The 20,056-nt window shown below is 27.8% G+C and overlaps 4 protein-coding genes across 4 annotated transcripts; 2 read left to right on the top strand and 2 right to left on the bottom strand.

Annotated features, from left to right (window-relative positions):
- Positions 1 to 69: 69 nt before the first annotated feature.
- Positions 70 to 1,611, top strand: OCT59_010884 (uncharacterized protein; the record flags this gene model as incomplete). The annotated part of the gene is made up of 8 exons (XM_066136165.1): positions 70 to 113; positions 184 to 214; positions 282 to 333; positions 417 to 441; positions 547 to 906; positions 980 to 1,191; positions 1,279 to 1,409; positions 1,489 to 1,611. The coding sequence occupies 8 exons, from the start codon at positions 70 to 72 to the stop codon at positions 1,609 to 1,611; spliced, it is 978 nt and encodes a 325-aa protein (XP_066000820.1).
- A 597-nt stretch (positions 1,612 to 2,208) lies between these two features.
- OCT59_010883 (uncharacterized protein) lies at positions 2,209 to 5,284 on the bottom strand. Its single transcript, XM_025321435.2, has 15 exons — positions 5,082 to 5,284; positions 4,950 to 4,993; positions 4,838 to 4,882; positions 4,710 to 4,765; positions 4,565 to 4,622; positions 4,354 to 4,489; positions 4,137 to 4,277; positions 3,940 to 4,059; positions 3,761 to 3,861; positions 3,604 to 3,691; positions 3,447 to 3,533; positions 3,354 to 3,366; positions 3,168 to 3,277; positions 2,956 to 3,097; positions 2,209 to 2,871 (listed from the first exon to the last, which is right to left on the bottom strand). Exons 1-15 carry the CDS (start codon positions 5,152 to 5,154, stop codon positions 2,811 to 2,813), a joined length of 1,275 nt encoding a protein of 424 aa, XP_025168949.1. The 5' UTR covers positions 5,155 to 5,284; the 3' UTR covers positions 2,209 to 2,810.
- Positions 5,285 to 14,619: 9,335 nt separating this feature from the next.
- On the bottom strand, positions 14,620 to 15,307 carry OCT59_010882 (uncharacterized protein; the record flags this gene model as incomplete). The annotated part of the gene is made up of 3 exons (XM_066136164.1): positions 14,620 to 14,680; positions 14,814 to 15,030; positions 15,265 to 15,307. The coding sequence occupies 3 exons, from the start codon at positions 15,305 to 15,307 to the stop codon at positions 14,620 to 14,622; spliced, it is 321 nt and encodes a 106-aa protein (XP_066000819.1).
- Positions 15,308 to 16,428: 1,121 nt separating this feature from the next.
- OCT59_010881 (uncharacterized protein) lies at positions 16,429 to 18,585 on the top strand (the record flags this gene model as incomplete). The annotated part of the gene is made up of 8 exons (XM_066136163.1): positions 16,429 to 16,433; positions 16,548 to 16,924; positions 16,995 to 17,018; positions 17,095 to 17,142; positions 17,237 to 17,427; positions 17,500 to 17,769; positions 17,868 to 18,137; positions 18,199 to 18,585. The coding sequence occupies 8 exons, from the start codon at positions 16,429 to 16,431 to the stop codon at positions 18,583 to 18,585; spliced, it is 1,572 nt and encodes a 523-aa protein (XP_066000818.1).
- Between the last annotated feature and the right edge of the window lie 1,471 nt (positions 18,586 to 20,056).

Below are 20,056 nucleotides of genomic sequence, written 5' to 3'. Positions count from 1 at the left end.
TCAAATTTAGCACGTTTATTGTTTATTTATATAAACTTTCCTATTACAGAACAAACTCAGCTTTAAGAAATGGGAAAGAAAAAAAATAAGAAAGTTGTTCGTCCTTGGTGCTGGTAAGTTACGCTTAAAAATTACGCGATTTGTTTATCAAGAAAAAAATTATAATTTATAATTTATCTATAGGTATTGTGAAAGAGATTTTGAGGATGAAAAAGTATTAATCCAACATCAAAAAGCCAAACACTTTAAGTGCCCCCATTGCAATAAAAAATTGAATACAGCGGGCGGAATGGTGGTTCATGTTGCCCAAGTTCATAAAGAAACAATTGACACGTAAGAATTATAATTTCCATAAATATATATAATTTTTGCTGTTAACTTTTTGATGTATTTTAATTTTTATTCCAATTTCAAAGCTCATAAAATATATTTTAAATTAAGGCTAGTTCATAGTGTTATTGTTGAGTTTTTTTATTTAAGTCAAAGTGAAAATATATTTGAAATCTAATTGCTTAATTATTTATTTAATATTTAATCTGATTATAGAGTCCCAAATGCATTGAAAGGACGAGAATCAACGGATGTAGAGATTTTCGGTATGGAAGGAATTCCTCAAGCTGATATGATAGCTCATATGCATGCACTTGAAACTGACCAGCCAACAAAGAAAATTAAAACTGAAGAACCTATGGAACTTTCTAGTGAGGAAATTAAAAAACAACTTGCTCAGCATCAAGCAATGATGCAAAATAGTTCGACAACAGGACAACCTTTCTCTTATTCCAGTTATTCTACCACACAACAAAATATGCCATCATTAATGCCTCACCAATATAGTCAATTTTATCAAAGACCTGGTGTTAATTCAGGGCAAACATATTCACCCGTAACTCCATATCGACCAAAGTAAGTAAAAAATAAAGATTTCACGATTTTATCTTAAATACAAATATAATTACCCATATTTTTTCTTTTAAAGTCAAATTCCTGGACAATCTCTACCAGTTATACCTAGTCAGCCATGGCGTCCCTCAGTGTCGGGTGTTAGCCAACCATTATATGGGCAAATTCAACCAGCTACAACCGGACAATCTGCGATTTATCCATCCCGCCCGGCAAATAGTGTCGCATCCGCATCTCAAATTTATCCGCAAGTTCCGCATGCTACAGTTTCTGGAATGTCTCCATCGGGTCAGCATTCTTATACTGCTTATACTGGAGCATCAGCTACAAATACTACTATTACTCAATATCAAGAGACTGCTCCTACTTCAACAGTTCCTTCTGTAGGTGATACAATGACTTCAAATGAAACCACGACGAATATAATACAATCAAATACCCAACAAACAGCCCAAAAAACAGTGCCGAAAGTTGTATTAGTTTATAGCGATAACGAAGTCTCGATGGTATGTCCATTCAAGTTTAATTAATTTTATTTTATGATAAATCTATACTACGCATATTAATATATTCCTATGTTAATAGGAAGAGAAAAGAGCAGAACTTGAAAAATATAGATACAATGAGGATCAATTCAGACAGCAGGTGCATGCTCTCGATATATCTGTCCAATCACGTGTTGCAAATCTTAAAGGGAGGGTTGTGTGATGGGATATTGGTTTTTTATACGTTGGATCTTACACATTTTATATGCGTATCAGTCCTCAATGTTTTAGATTCACTTCTAGTGTTGGCAGGAACTCTGGTAAGAAAATAAATCCGGTAAGCAGTCAAGACAGAGAAATTGAGGATTTCGTTATATTTCAATCGTTTATGTTACCTTGTGCGTTGTCAAGATTTTTTTCTCGTACCAAGAGATGTACCTTTTTTTTTTATTATTGTAACCTTTTTTTCTCTGTCGGTTGATTAAAAAAAAAAAAAAATTAAATGGGTTTATTCAACCTTTTTTGATTCTTTATCTTCCGACAATTTCATTACTACTTGGTTGGGGTTTGTATATTCTTTGATTCTGTTTATATATTACTAGATATATATATTTTTTTCTATAAAAAAAAAAATTTTATTGTACAACTATACCAGGAATTTTAATCTATTTTATCAGGTTGGTTAATATCAAGGTAGGCAAATTTTATTAAATGACAAGTGGGATTTTTATTTTATTTGTTTGAATGTAAATTGTGATTTATTTATTATAATAGTAAAATTTATGATCATAAATGAATTACATGATTATTATTTTATGCTAGCATTAAGCACAACTGCTGAGCTGTTGTACTATTAGCTAAGCAATTTTCATGTATGATTTTTATTGTAATTGACAAAATTAAATCTTTAATAATATACTACGTGCCCATCTTCGATATAATTAATCAATCCTGCCATTTATTAAAGTTTTTTAATTCTATATCTAAAGTTTTTTATATATTTCGCCTTAATTCGGTTCAATGTCAGATGTTATTAAATGATCCCAAAAAATAGGACGAAGATATGACTTGTAACCAAACCAAATATAATTTATTTTTCTCCCGACATTTTAATGAAAGAAAAAATTCAATTGTTCTGTTAAATATAAAAGATCTTTCGCGTTCTCCTACCAATTTCTCTTAACATAAATAGTGTATTTCAACGCTCAATAATAAATAAAATATGATAACCAAATACGGAATAAAAATTCTTTGTAATTTTGCATTTCAAATGTCATGAGTATAGTATTGAAAGAATGAGAGCGGATGGTAGTAACAGTATTGACGATTGACGGTATTATACAATTGCAATAAAAATTAAAGAAAAAAAAATAAATGTAGTTCCTAAACTAGTTTAAGTGTCCTAATTAGTAATATAACAAATCATAGAAAAATGTTTCCAACGTCATTAATTGATGAAATCTTTTCATATTCCAAAATACACCTATAATGAAAATAAAAGAAGAGTTATATAATAAATTATTATAAATGAAATAAATTAAAAGTAATTCTAAGCATTATAACAAACCCATAATTTTCATCGGCATTTGCTATGTATAAACCATCCGTATCAGGAGTAAATGTTACACCAGCAATTTCGCCAAACAAATCGATCACTTGAGACCGTTCAAATGTATGTGCGTCGAATATGTGAACGAAATCGGCAGGTTCTGGGAAAATTCAAAAGTCAAAAAAAATCTTTTCTATTTTATATAAAATTTAATTACTATATCAACTAACCTGCCATTGCTAAATAACGTCCGTCTTCAGAAAAATGAAGTGACCTCACAGCTCCAATCTTGGCACCCAATACATCAAACGCCTTAGACATATTTCTTATATCATATAGCCTATAAATGATAGATATCATTTTTAGCGTTCCAACCAAAAGAAATTTGCCATCAAATTTTCGGGTTGTAATCCTACCTGGTTGTTTTATCTTATATTATCCACAAGAGTTTACAAGTCATTTACCATTACAAATGTGAAAGATAATAAATTGCAATATCAATCACGTACCTTGATTCCCTGTCGCAATTATCTTTCCATCAGGACTCCAGCAGCAAGCAAAAGAATAATCAAAATGTCCTTTCAAAGTTGTTATAGCTACAAAAGGAAAGTTAATTCATGGACTAAAAATATAGAGAAGAAAATATATTAAATTAGACAAACATACTCTTTCCAGTATCTGAGCTTACAACTACAGCGTCCGTGTTATCCCCAACAACACATAATAAATCTTTGTTCGGATTAACCGAAGTGCACTATGAATAAATAAAGAAGGTAAGTATAAATAATAAATAAAAATTATATAGTTATAATTAGAAGCATACATTAACTGCCCATTCAAAATCATAAGTCTCAATAAATCTTGTTGTCGCAAGATCCATAATTCTGGATTTTTTATCATTGCTAGATATCACTGATACAATACCTATTTAATGCAAAAATATATAAATATACACATTTACATAACTTCCTTTTTGAAAGATTATTTAAATAACAAACTAACTTCCAGTTCTCGATTCGATAATATCCATATGATTTGTTATTCCATTTGTATCAGTAGTTATAGTGCCAAATTGAACTGGTTCTGCATCAAGACGTCTGCATGCATATTCACCATATAATCCTATGTAATAGTTGTGAGATATTTCGCAAAACTGTAACGTGCAAATCATTAAATTTTAATAAACTTTGACATCATACCACCAACAAGCAGATAATTGTACTTGCAAGCAATTGTGCTAATTTCAAACGGTGTTTCGGCACTACGATTGTTATAGCTCAAATCCAATGCAACTTTTGATTTTTTCATTACTGAATTCCAATGTCCAATACGAGGAGAATCTATAAAGGGAATAATAGGCCGGTTAATAGCTTGATACTACACAACAAAGTCCTTTTTTCGATAAAAAATACTCACGTGTGTAGAATACATCATTTCTTCCAGTTGCCCATAACAAATTTCGTAACTGAAAATGGACAATAAAGCATCTATGTGGCAAAGTGGTATACTTGAACTTATAGAATTGTGCATCTGTTCGAACCGATTTAATTTCCTAAAAAAATCGCGTAATTTAAACAAACCGATCTAAATTTCTAACATAAGTTGTAAATATGTAAAATATTCAAACCTTTTTCAAATCATCATGCGGTCTCTGAACGTTTTCATAGTTCTTATAATCTATGAGACTAAGAAAAAAAAATGTAATCGATATTAATTTTAATAATTATTTCATTTAAAAATTTTAGTATAGCAAACAAAAAAAAAAGACGAACCGAAGTTCGCGATATCTTTGACGTGTTACATTAAAGGCGTCCCATGTAATTCCTTGCTATAGTAAATCATTCTTTAGCAATTGCATGTTACTTAAAAATTGATAACGAAAATCAATAAGATATTGTACCACATCCATCCCATTTTCTGCGTCTTGGGCAGTGACCTCACGGAGCTAAAAAGATATTTCAATATAAGCATACATTATAAAGAAAGATAAATCGACAAATTTGTATACTTACCCAATACCAAGAACGTTTTCTTTCCGAAGAACTGTTTTCTGTACCTATTATTTTATAAACATTTATTACCAAGGAGAGTATAAGAGAAGACGAGAACAAAACAAGCGGTTCAATTTGTTCAAATTAACATACAAGGCCACTCAAGATCTAAATTATGCATGTCTTCATTTATGGTAACGTCATCAACATCCACAAGATCAGACATTGTGAGTAAGGCTTATTAAAAAAATATATTGATTTTCTTTCGATTCAAATTGAAACCGTAAGATACCAGGTACTTTGTTGGTGCAAATAAAAAAACAAAATATATGCGTGATATAGACATATAGTGATTCGGTGGTAAACAACTATTCCGCAGTGAGGAAAGTTTCGCGATCACGTGATACATTTCAATGAACTTCCCTTCGTTATTTCCGTTTTTAATTAAATATAAATTATTGAAATTCTTCCTCAAGCAAAATACACACCTATTCTTTTTTATTTAAAATTATTAATTTATGATAATAAAAAAAAATAAAAATAAAAATAATTAATATTATTTTCTTATTAAAGTAAAAATATAAGAGTTTAATAAAATATAAATTATTTTCTTTTTTGAAACATAAAATATAAATTTTTAGGTGAGTAATTTAATTCAGATTATTTAACCTAGAGGGTAAATTAGCAAACTTATCCTACAGTGAAATAGCTGATTAATTGTCTGAAGTACTTGATTTGCATTTATATCAAAAAGTCCAGTTTACCATATTATAAACTTTATTTTTATAATATCAGAAAGATTAATTAGAATAAAACTGCAAGTAAAAAATCCAGTTTATGCTAAGCAGACAATTTGTACTAATATCATATTGCTATAAGAATATTCTTATTAAACAAAAAATTCCAGTCATTGAATAAAGAGTTCATTATTAAAGACTAAAAGTTCCAGCTTGTACATATATCAGGTACAGTTAAATAATAAATTATCTGATTGCACTATTACATATTTAAGCTTAGAATATACATATGATACATTCCATATAAAATCTATATCAACATTTTTAAATTTCATTTAAGAATAATTTTCACTTTAATGGCCTTTTATTATATTACCAAAATCAAAAACTGGATGTGTATTAATTTAGTAAAGTATTATTATAAAAAAATGGAAAAAAAAACTGAAAGAAATATTAAATTAAATTTTATAAGAATAACAAATTCTGATTCTAAACTTATAATTCACAGATCGAAAAGTGAAAAATCAGGCATCAATCAGTCACCAATCGGTCACCAATCAGGTAGCTGATTGGTGACTGATTGGCATTTTCGCCAAATACCGTTACCAATCAGGCAATTTGCTAACTTTTGATCCAGTGATTAGAAAAGGATGAAATATAGCTCATTGGAATCATCTCAACAAGACGAATCTAATGGTAGTAAAATCACATTTTTAGAATTAATATTTGATGAGAAATTAAGTAAAATATAAAAATAAAAATATATTTTAATAGTAATATTTATAAATATTTATTAATAAAATTAATATAATTTATTATTTTAACTTTGAAAAAAGAAATTTGGTATAAATCAAAACATGTAGGATTCAGAAGATTAAATTCATTTTTAAATGAAATTTGCAAAATTACTGGTACAGTGACACCTCTATAAAAGCAGCACTTCTATAACGACGCACTATATAAATTCTCTTTAAGTGCATGGTGGGCCTGGTCCCAACTTATAAGAGCTCTTAATATTTTACTCTCTATAAATGCACACCCTCTCTAAGTGCACATTCTACTATTTTTTTACTATGGCCATGGAAGGCAGAGTGCATTAGAGAGGTGTCACTGTATTAACTTTAAGCTGAAGGAAAATCACTAACCATTCTGGACGATGTGCACTTATTTAAAATTGTGAAAAAATGGGCATTTCTAAAGAAGAAATAAAATTACTTTCTCAACACCGCTCTAATACTGGATTATTATCATACATCTTACTTTCTGATGATAAAAAAAATAAGATTATTGGAAAATTTATGGATAAAATTAAATTTATAGAAAATCAACTTTAGGTATATAGAATTTATTCAATTATCATAATTACTTAATGTTTTAACTAAATATACTAAATATCTAATTTTTATTTATTAGATAAGGCAAAAATACCAGATATATTAAATGGTCAAGATTCATATAATGAACAAGTAATTGGAAAAAAAAACAATAATATTAAAATTGCAAAAGAAGGTAGTATTTTATTTATTAATATGTTTTATTTTGTAACTTATTAATTTGTCTAATTTATTTTTTTAGTATTTTACGAAAATCAACAAAATTCTCTAAAAAAGCCATTTTAGAAATTTCAATGAATATTGATTAATTTAAAAAGTTATTTAATTGCGGTTTAATTTCCAAGCTTAAAGGAAAGGTTAATTTATTATAGCAAATTTATTATAAATTAAAATAGTATCTATATTTGCAGTATAATATTTAGTACATGATATTTAGTTAAAGCTCTAAATGGTCCAGATTGGTCCAGGTTGGAGAGTAACCTGAGACTGAACCGAAAAATTAATTCATTTTGGTCTGGTCCAGTTTATATTAAAAGGAGAATCTAGGACCAGACCGTACCAGTTAGTATTTTAATCTGATCCAGTCCAGTCCTATAATAAAAAAACATTGCAAAACCGTTTTTTTAATTATAATTACTTAGAAAAAATGTTTCGCAACATTTTTTTGTTAAGTTAATTAAAAAAATGTTACACATACATTTTTTTAATTAAATATGCTTAGAAAAAACATTTTGCAACATTTTTTCTTTAAATTAATTAAAAAAACATTGCGCAAACATTTTTTTAATTAAATATGCTTAGAAAAAATAGTTCACAACATTTTTTTTAAATTAATTAAAAACGTTTTGTAACATTTTTTTAAATTAATTAAAAAAATGTTGCGAAAATATTTTTTTAATTAAATATACTAAGAAAAAATGTTTCGCAATGTTTTTTCTTTAAATTAATTAAAAAAATATTGCACAAACATTTTTTTAATTAAATATGCTTAGAAAAAATATTTTGCAACATTTTTTCTTTAAATTAATTAAAAAACATTGCGCAAACATTTTTTTTAATTAAATATGCTAAGAAAAAACATTTTGCAATGTTTTTTCTTTAAATTAATTAAAAAACATTGCGCAAACATATTTTTTAATCAAATATGCTAAGAAAAAATATTTTATAACGTTTTTTTTTTTAAATTAATTAAAAAAACATTGCGCAAACATATTTTTTATAATAATATGTTTAAAAAATATTATGCAACATTTTTTTTATTTAATAATTAAATAATCGCAACAGTTTTAATATAAACTATTGTTGGTCTGGTCTGGTTCCAACCTATTTAATTCAGTCTGGGTTAAATTTATAATCTAAAACTGGACCAAACTGGACCAAATATTATGGTCTGGGTTGAAGCATCAACCCAGACTAAACCAATCCAAATTTTCAGTCCAGGTTGTCAGATTAGAACTGATCCAATTAGAGCTTTATATTTAGTACATGATATTTATGATATTTAGTATAATATTTAATATGATATTTAGTTTGATATTTAGTTTGATATTTAGTACATAGTATTTAGTATTTGAAAAAATATCAATAATAATTAGGGCAGTGAAGATATTACCTAATATTCTAGGAGGAGGGGAGTAATTGAAAATCCTAGGTTACATATATACTATATAAGATATCTTACCTGGGGGAGAGGTGGTAAACTCTTATAATAAACTGATATTAGGTAATATCTGTCATTGTCCTTATGCTATCATAGTTTATTTATAGCTTAATAAAAAAATATCAGCACGATGAAAAAAGCATGATCCTTAGAGATTCTGGGCGAAACTGAAATATTTAGTCATTTGACTAAACTGAAATAGTTTAGACATTTAAAATTAAATGACAAAATGCCGAAATTTAATATTCCATAGTATTTTCATAAATTTTTTATAGATTTCCATGGATTTTCAATTATAATAATTACTTATAAAAAAAAAAATAATAAATTCATATTAAAATATAATATTTTTTAAAGGAATTTATAAAACTATTATATGTATTATGTGCATATGGGCTGATTTGTCTACTTCTAATTAAAATATTAATTTTATTACATTTTTATTATACAAAATACTATATAATATACAGTAAATTGGGAATGAGTATTAAAAAATTTTTATTTAATGTTATTATACTATAATTTGGTAAATATTTCTTTTAAATTAATATAATTCTTAGCATTTACTATATATATTAAAAATTTGTATTTCAACTTTAAACGTAAATATCTCCAGATCTAATGATCCAATCGGCAAGCTTTTTTTTGTTCATATAGACCAGATCAAGGGCTTTCCAACGAGCCTAAAATTATAGAAAACGGATCAGTGAATCTTGATATATTTGCATTTAAAGATGGTAATACAAACTCTGATATAAAATAATTATTTTTATTGTTTGAAAATATCTATTATGATACCATCTTTTATATGATATTTTTATTATACTTTTATAAACATTTATAGCTACTAAATTTTTATTTTAGTTTATATTTTATTAAAATATACTTATTTTTAATAATATATGTTAAAAATTCCATATATATAAGAAATGGATTTTTTATTAGTGAAATGGGTTTTTTCACAGTTCTTTTACATTTAATAATTTTAAAAGTTTCGCAAATGTAAATTTTTGTTCAACTTATTATTTAGTCAAGTGATCATCAATCAGATGATTTTTTAGTATTACAAAACAATTTCAAATAATGAATAAAAATCGTTAAAATCAATCAATAACTCTCTTTAATACAGAGTAAACAAATCAGCTTATATATATTCCTAAACAGACAGGTGTACTAGGTGAGGTATGGGGAACAACTCCCCACTAGGCGAGTACTGGGTGGCAGCTTGGGTGGTAGGGCACCACTGGGAATAATCCCAAACAAGTCGAGTCTATACTATTTCACGTTTCTGTCTCAAGCCGATCACTACTATACCATTGGGAAATTCACAACTGTACCTTGAGGCTAAGGAATCATGGGGCTGTAGTGGCCTTAAATGAGCCTTAGTTCAGTTCTAAAGTGTGAATGTTAGTACAGAAGGGTTTCTAGATGATTGCCATTACATCTGACACCAAAAGTCATCCATTACTAAGACATGCCAGGGTGGCATATAAATTCAAGCTTGTCTTGCCTCTAGAATGGATAAAGGATGAGTAGGAAGTTATAGCTAGCCAGTTAGTATTCCGTTAATGAATAGGAACTATCCTGAGGTCAAACTAAAATGGCAGTTATAGTGATATTTGTTCAGGTTACACATACCAATTGGTTGGTATACGTTGGTCAACTAATTGTACTTATGGATTACCAAGCTATAAATAGGTTCTTAAATGTGAACCTTTACCTTATACCAAATACAAAACAAATTAAATCCCTATGTTATAATATAATTTCATATATTTTTATAATAAAACTATAATTTTATATAATTAAAATTTAAACTTAAAAATTATTATATAGTTCAGTCAATGACAAAACTGAAATTTTTGGTAAAAAGAGTTTAGCCAGGTATCACTAATGATCCTATAAGATGATATAAAATATATGATAACTTAATATTTAAATAAAAACTTTTCTGATATTCTAAAAATTATTGCAAATTTTAAAATCATATAATGACTAAACAAAAGCACAGATATAATAATCACTAGAAGAAAAATCTTCTACAATTAAAGATTTTGAAGAAAAGTATTATAATGATTTTTATATAATTGAAAGTAATTATTAAAATATAAATACTACTTTTATTAAAATAGGTTAACTATTATTAACTTAAATTCAAATTATTTTTTAATAAATAAGAAAAATGTTTAATAAATTAAAAGTAACTGTTAAATCTGCACTTTTATCATATATTAATCTTAAATTGTTAGTTATATTATCTTTTAATTAAAATTATTAATCTGAAAGTTCCAGTAATATTGCAATAATATATATAAGCCTATTAAAAGTGATTTTTATAGCTATTTTTTAGATTGTTTGTATTCAGCACTAAAAAGTCCTAGTATTAGCATTTTTGTAAAAAGACTTTTAGTATATACTGCATATCTGCTTATAGAAAGTTTACTATACTAAATGTTTAAAAAAGCTGTTTTTTCACTTCTTTTGCAACTTTCACAATAAAATATTTTTTAGCTACTTTAACCAATAACATATTTAGGTTGTTTTTTATATTGTATGTAAAGCTCTTTAGTAATAGTATTGTTTTTAGGTCTGTATTAACTTTTCCTATATACTTTCATTAAAAAATGTCTTCAGTTTTTTATGTAAAATTCTGAAAATAGGATTTACAAAGAAGAATTTATTTATTTATTATAGATTTAATAATGTATTTATTAACCTTTATTTATTTATCTATTACTTATTATATATATTATTACATTAAATTAATAAAATATAGAAATTTTAATTATAAAGAAAAGTCTAAATAAAAAAATTAAAAAAATGTAAATATAAAGTTTAAAGGCAGAATTTACAAATAAAAAAAATTAAGGAAAAAATATTTTTATGCAGGTGCATAGTAATGCATCACCCTTTTTAGTAATTTTTTTATAGTAAATATATCAATTATTTCTTATCACGTAACATCATTAAATGTTCTGTTTTTTGAATAAATGTTATATAAAATATTATAAAGTTTTTGAAAAAGGGTTTAAAATTTAAACACACTTATATTTGAACGTACCCCTATGGTATAAGTTAAAAATGAAGTTTTAAACCCTTTTTGTTATAGTAAGTAAAGTTGTAGAGGAGGCAAAAATATGTATATAACATGAGTTTATTTATAAGTATATAAGATATAAATTGCGTTTATTCAAAAAAATCAGAAATTCGCCAGTATCACGTGATAAAATGATCGGCATTTTTATTATATAAAAATTTTCAAAAAAGGGAGGTGCTTTCAAAACGCAGGTGTGTTCAAATTTTAATCCTTTGAAAAATATAAATTATGTGTATTTTTGCTTGCTCTACAACTTTACTTAAAGACCAAAGTATAATTTAGAATGGTGTTTTTGACTTTTATATATGAGATATTATAAAGAATGTATTGTAACATATTTGTGTATAAAATTTAAACCCAAAAATTAAAAATATTAGTAAATATAATAATTAAAAAAATAAAAATAATAAGTTTTGCAATAAAATTTACTATTTTTAAATTTTTAATTTTCTTATCAATACTCAAATAAAAATGTAAAATTTTAATAAAATAGTTGTCTTTCTTTTTTTTGGCTGCAGTATATTTGGAACTTTATTAGAAGAGATAACAATAAGTTTAAAACTTCAGACTAGGAAAGTAAGTGCTCTTTAGAAAAAGTCTTTTTTTAAAGAAAACCTTCTCCTTCCAGTCTACATTTTGTAAATGTTTAAAAAGACTCACTGTAACTGCAATATAAAACCCAGAATTAAAACTACAAAAAAAGAAGTAACAAAACAAAGACTAGGGTAAAAATTACATATAAAAAAGATTAATAAAATGATTTGAATATGAAGTAACTAATATTCTGAAAAGGTTAAATCAAATCTGAATCATTTGATCTGATTCATATTTAAAATCTGAATTAAATTTATTATTATTTGATATAAGTCTTATATTTAATCTGACTTGTCAGGTCAAAATCACATCTTTGCTTAATTCAAGTTGACCTGAGTTTAATCAGATATTTATATTTAAAATATTTACAAAATATTTACGTTATACAATTTTAATTTTTAACTTTATATTCACAGATAATTCTACAAAACAATCTTTAAATTATGCATAAAAAACATATAATCTTTAGAAACTGGAATTATTGTAATACCTTGAAGTCTGGATTTGGAAACAAACTTTAAGTATTAAAATATTAAATAAGGTGAGAAAATGCAAAAAATATTGTTAATTATTAATATATAAAATTTATTGAATAATTTATATTATCTAAAATTATTATTTATATTATCCATATTATCTGTAGTATAATCTGAGTTATCTATAGATAACATGGATAACATGAATATGTGGATAACATGAATATGTGGATTATCCATTAAATTTTTTTAAAATTATCCATATTCAGACAGATACACAGTTCCAAATTCTATCTTAAGCATTTCAAAATCAAAATATTTTACTATGATGAAAAGTATATGTTTATTAATTTGCTATAAAAATATATACCATAGTTAAATAAAGTAAAGTATTTATAGTTTTATATCTAGCAGCAATGGCAAGAAATTATCTTGTAATTATTGAAAATACAAATCACATGTATATGTGTTTAAAATCAGATTAGACGTAAGAAGGATTTAACTTTTTTTTTTTTTCTGCAATGCATTTGATAGTTTATTAAACAGAAAAAAAAGACTCAGAAAATACATTTAAGTATAAAAAAACCTAATCTAAACCATCTAATATTATTAACTACCAAACCACTTATCATGCATGAAAGCACCTCACGTGTGCACTGTCAGGTAAAATTTTTGCTCAGAAGGTATGATTCGTTTTGAAACGGTCATTTTTAGCATAAATGCTCCTCTTTCTTCACAAGGCATTCACAGGATCCACTACATTGCGAATAAAAAAAAGAAAAAAGAAAAAAACCTTTAAAATGTAACACAGGTCGAATGAAAAAAAATCGGATTTTGACCCTTTTAAAATAGTTTTGCCGATATTAGCATATACATGCTGATTTTTCGCGTATTTATGTATAGATTTGCCCATTTATGCCGATTTTTAATAAAATCCGATACATCAGTCGGAAATACCAATTTTTAATGGCCGATCTTTGTTAATATTAAATTCGGATGTTGTTATTATTATATAGTATTGTCCGCTTTTCACATCGGAGGTTTGATATACAAATCGGAATTTGCTCCTTTAAATATAGCCATGCCAATTTCAGTATAGCTTTCGATGAAATCCGATAATTCAGTCGGAAATATCAATTTTTAATGACCGATCTTTGTTAAATAAAACTGATATTAAATTCGGATGTTGTTATTATTATATAGTATTGTTCGCTTTTCATATCGCAGGTCTGATGTACAAATCGGAATTCGCTCCTTTAAATATAGCCATGCCAATTTCAGTATAGCTTTCGATGAAATCTGATAATTCAGTCGGAAATACCAATTTTTAATGACCGATCTTTGTTAAATAAAACCGATATTAAATTCGGATGTTGTTATTATTATATAGTATTGTTCGCTTTTCATATCGCAGGTCTGATGTACAAATCGGAATTCGCTCCTTTAAATATAGCCATGCCGATTACAGCATATCTTTGCCGATTTAAAGTATAATACTGTCGCGGTAATACTGCAGACTTAATAATTTTAATATATATATATATACACTAATGTACCGACTTCATAACAATGAAAATTCGGATAGAGAAGAAAAAAAGGAAGCATTGGAAAATAAGTGAATTAAACCTTCACGATATACTTAAAGATAATAAACTTAGGACCTTAGGTGGAAAATTAGTTAAGTGCTTCTTAACTTAACAAATGGAAATATACTTATACCATATAAGAAAAAGAGAACATAATTATTTAAAAAAAAAATTATTTTGATTTTTTTTTTATTATTATTATTATTATCAGGTAAGTTGGAGCGCGAACGTAATAAGTTTCTCGGATTTTTTAGAGCTTGATTTTCCGCTGAAATTAACAAAAGATATGTTAATGAAATAATATGAAATAATAGGACAAAGATATTTTTAAGTAATAAGGAAGATACTTACATCGTAATTTGCGTATTTACCGGTGAAGAGTAGAAATTGATTCTACTTACTTGGATTCTCCAGCTCTTTCAACCCTATCTTCTGCGTCCCAGAGTGCATTAATAGTCCTTTGGTGAGCATTTTGGAGCTCTTGTAGTGTATTAGTAGTCCTTCGATGAGCATTTTGGAGCTCTTGTATCTTAGTTTGCGAAGCATCTAATGCTTTTTTCGTTGCTTTTAACTCCGCAAGGCATGTTCCCAGGCCTCTGTTATAACAATCGACATTCACTGAGCAATAAAAAAAAATACATATATATAAAAATAATGGGTGGTTAGCAAAAGCTAAGTGAATGAGTCGATAGTCCTTGGAAGCATTCTTCAGGATTGTTCCATTTAAGAACCGAGACTGCCCTGGAGGTACAAGACCTCGTCTCTTCAGGCGACCCATCTAAGAACCGGACAGCTCTGGGAGTATAAAACTCCGTCTACAGGCGACTCCATTAGAGAAATACAACTATGAACCTTGCGTACGATACCCACTTTTCAAAAATTTTACGGTCGTCATACGCTTCGCTTTGAGCGTCTTAAAACGCTCCTTAGATTTTTTCTGCGAGGTTGTGGAACGGCGAGAACCCATAATGGCGTTAATAAAATATAATTGATGAAAAGACAAAAATTATTGAGCGAAAGTAAAGGGCATGGAATGATGAAAGGTAGACTTTATATAATAAAAATACGCGTCCTGAAAAACGCGAACAAGCTGATGAAAATACACGTGAATTTTAGAATAATTATTTTTAGAATAAGGAGAATAGCAACTTTAAATTAGTAATATATTATTTTGAGATTTGAGCCGATTTTTAATAACGTTATTCAAATTTATAGAAAATTCATTTTATTAAAATGTTATTTTTTTATTTAAAGGAATAACTGCCATATAATTTTTTATCTTTCTCACTTCAACATTAAATTACATGTAATAATACATTATATATTGGTATTATACTATCTCTATCCATAATTCTATATTACATGATTTTATGTCGTTATATACTTGACAATAAAATCTTATCTTGAGAATCATGAATCGGTTTATACCATTTAACTAGTGCAAGTAATTATTTAAATAGACTTGTCCCTTAAGGTCTATAGGTCCGGAATGTCTAAAAATTTGCAAATCACATGAATTTTCACTCTGGATCCACAATGGTTAGTATTTACGAGTGATAGTTTAGCCGTTTTCAAACTGATACATACGCCCAATTGCAACAATCATGATTAAAAAAAATACTTTTGTCAATTGATTGGTTACTATAAAATCGCCTTATATTGTTCGACATTCCAATTGTCGAAAACGGCAATAATCGTAGTATAATTATTTGTTAATATTTCACGTGAACAAACAAATCAATAATTATTTATATAAAACTTTCTCCATCCCTTTATCGAATTTTAGAACGATAGTTGATTGATTGTTTTGCTAAGTAAATTTCATTTTACGATTTTTAATAGTGATATATACATGATAATTAATTAAGTGATATCGATGGTATCAATTTTTAGTTTAATTTTAATAGTGATATACACATGATAATTAATTTAGTGATATCGATGATATTAATTTAATTAAGTGATATCGATGATATTAATTTTTAATTAAGAGATAACGATTATGATATTATTTTAATGATGTAAGTAATGGTTAAATAGGTGATTTTTCACCTTTCTTTTCGGTTCAATCTTGTTTCTTTACATTATTAAAATGAAAAAAAAAATAAATTGACGCTTATTCCTATTTCACGTAGCGAATCACATCCTCGTTCTCCTTCTCAGGGTCGCTCTCAGCAATATCATCAATCTCCTTCCTCTCACTCCCATCGACATCGACGTCGACATCATTCTCGTTCTCTCTCCCCCTCTCCCTCCTCTCACTCTCGTCGACGTCGACGTCGACATCATTCTCGTTCTCGACACCATTATGATTCTCTCTCCTCCTCTCCCTCCTCTCACTCTCGTCGACGTCGACGTCGACATCATTCTCGTTCTCGACACCATTATCATTCTCTCTCCTCCTCTCCCTCCTCTCACTCTCGTCGACGTCGACATCATTATCATTCTCGTTCTTCCAATTCTCATTCTCAACAATCCTCTCTCCCCTCTAGGGGGAGATCGTTAACAAAAAGTATTATTATTTATATTTTTATTGAAATTATATTTAATATGACCTGTACTAATTACTTGTAAAATAATAGGAAATTTGCCGGATTTATCGGAAGGTGGTTATATATATATATTATTATCAAATCAATTAAAAATATAATAAATTTATAATATTTTATTAACTTCTGATAGGTGGACAACAGCAACATCATCAAGAAGAGCAATCTTCGCAATCTTTAGGTGAGGACCCATTCATATCATCGCTTCATCAACTTCGCGCTTCTTTGCATAACTGTTTTTCCTATTATAAAATTATTAAATCAAGAAATTTAAGAACTAAAAAGCGCGGTATCACAATTGTCTAGTCGACTGGAGGCTTTGACAGGCAGTAACTCCAGCCATTCCAGTGATAAGACGATCGCGAGTATAACAACAAGTGTTAATCGAAGTCTATCACCCGTAATAAGCAGAAATAAAGGAAAAAAACTATCACCAATGACTCCAGGCTTTAAAAAAACACTTCGTGTAAGTTACACCTCTATTATAAAATATTTATCTTTTATAATCTTTAATCATATTCATTATTATTTTAAATAGGATGAAGTTGTTCAAATCATTAATAATTTAGATTCCAGAATTTCGTTTGATGTTTCACAAACGTTTAGTGACCAGAAGAAATCAATAAACAAAAAACTTTTACCAGCGGTAAAAGCGGCAATGAATCCATCGATTGAAGTATACGATACCGAGATTGTTAATGTAATCAAACAGCTTCATAAGTCTCGCCGAGATATCTGGAAAATAACCCAGGATGGCAAATTAGATACGCACAGTAGACGTCAACATATGACTTCTCGGCGAGACCAAGTACGAAATTTAATAAAATGCAAAATTTGTCAATTATTTCTAATTGTCTATGCAATCAATTAACATTATTAATTAACTATTAATTAACTTTTTAACAGAAAATGACGCGATGTAAACACGGTTTACAACACATGATTAACACAAAAGACAAGGTTTTAAATGACTGCAAACCTCAAGAAATTACCTGGGACGAGTACATGAAAGATTGTGAAAAAATTGTAGTGATCTCGGAACTTCATTCCGATGAGTGGTCATCGGAAGATGAAAATCTTGCCAACAATGAAAAAAATCTAGAGAAAAGACCAGAACGTTTAGATAAATCGAATTCTGTAATCAAAATACATGAAAAAAAATGGAAATCTACGAGAGTATGTAAAGTTATTTCTTTATCAATATAACATTTATAAATAATATTTTTTTTTTAATTAGATTAGGAGAATTCTAAGTAGGGCAGATGAAATCGGGGAGAGTATTGGAACTGGTCTAATCCGTATGCGTCATCGTTTAGATAATGTCATCGATAATAAAAGTAGACCGACAGAAATAATGCCAGACTGGTGGATTTCTTCCACCTGGGCGCCAGTTAGCGAAGACAGCGAAGACAGCGAAGACAGCAATGAAAGTCATAATGAAGGTGGCGATAATAATGATGACAATAATAATAATGATGACAATAATAATAATGATGACAATAATAATAATAATGACAATAATAATGAGGATGACAATAATAACAATAGTGGCAATAATAATAACAACGAATTCGATGACAACAACAACAACAACAACAATAATAACCCTTTAGTAGTTTTATAAATATAATATATGTAACAATAATATAATAATAATATAATAAAAATATGATATATCCTTTAATAAAAAAAATTAGTTATAATTTAATCAAATACAAATGTTATATAATTCAAATTCGTCATTCCGATTTACATATAAACAATTTTATATAAGATTCATTTGTTTTTTAAAACGAAATTTTTTTATTTAAAGGAATCACGGCCATATATTCTTTTATCTTTCTCGTTCCAATATTAAAATCACATTTTATAAATTTTCCTAATATATGATGTACCGGTATAATACTATCTCGACTCATATCATAAAACCCATTTGTCCATAATTCTATATTACATGATTTTATGTCATCGTCTACTTGACAAAAATATCTTGTCCTATGATCTTGGGCCGGCCTGTACCATTTAACTAGTGCTAGCGAATGAGTTAATGATGCTGAATTTTTTAAATAAATAGTATGTTCAAAATAAAATTGAACTTGACCGGGGTATGTGTCTATAGTTCCATCTTCCTGCTCAAAACGAGCTAATATGTATGATGATTTCTCATGATGAGCTGCCTGAATGGAACCAAATATATCCGCCCCAATTCTTATTCTACCGTATTGTATAATTTTGGAAATTACAACAATATCGTTATTTAGACCCGTTATAGAATAAATGGGGACGAAATGTTCTTCATACAAACTATTATAAAACTCAACCAGTAAGTCCAAGACGCGGTTTGGGAGAAATGTTTCTTGGCGCGGTTTCATTAGCAACCCAGGAAAACGTTCTGTTCCATAAGCCGATTCATTTTCGATAAGTGAAAGCCTCAGAAAATTTTGATACTCATCACTTGTAAAATCGTCAAGTGCAGCCAAGCTTCCTGCAGATTTTCTAGGCTTTATAATGTCCAAAGTGGTGTTTAATATATTGCTATTGCAATTTGTGAGGTAATAGTTTAAAAAGGAACTTTCAACCATTATTTTTAATAGCTCTGGTTCAATGTTACGTTTGCTATTTTTATACGATCCTATGTTCTTAAGAAATAAATTGGTCAATCTGTATAAATTAAAAAAAACAATACGATTTTCAAATCGGCGAAATTAATATATCATACCTAGAATTCCGTTCATTCGTTCGAAGCTAAAACACCAAAATGAGGATAAAGGTCCATAATCTAAAGCGCATTCACATATGTGAAGGCATAAATGAAGATTTGGGCTTATTTTTTTTTGTCCGTATTTTTTTTCAATTAATTTATTCATTTCGAGTAGTTTTGTAAATGCTTCGTTTAGATCACTTTTTTGTAGTTCCCGATTTGTTAAAATTTTACAGGAACGTACGAAATAAGCAAGAATTTTTCGATCGATCTCTCCCAAGAGATTCCATGTGATAGGTATTGCAAAAATTAGAACAAACGTCTTTCACATGTCCGCCGTAAAATTTGAAAAGCCGTCGCCAGTGGCTATTCTAACGGGACGGCGACCGAGGTC

This window comes from Rhizophagus irregularis, chromosome 19 (genome assembly GCF_026210795.1).
Source record: "Rhizophagus irregularis chromosome 19, complete sequence".
In the NCBI taxonomy this organism is placed as follows: Eukaryota; Fungi; Glomeromycota; class Glomeromycetes; order Glomerales; family Glomeraceae; genus Rhizophagus; species Rhizophagus irregularis.
Note: the sequence above shows the minus strand (reverse complement) of the source record. Positions and strands in the feature narration are given on the sequence as shown.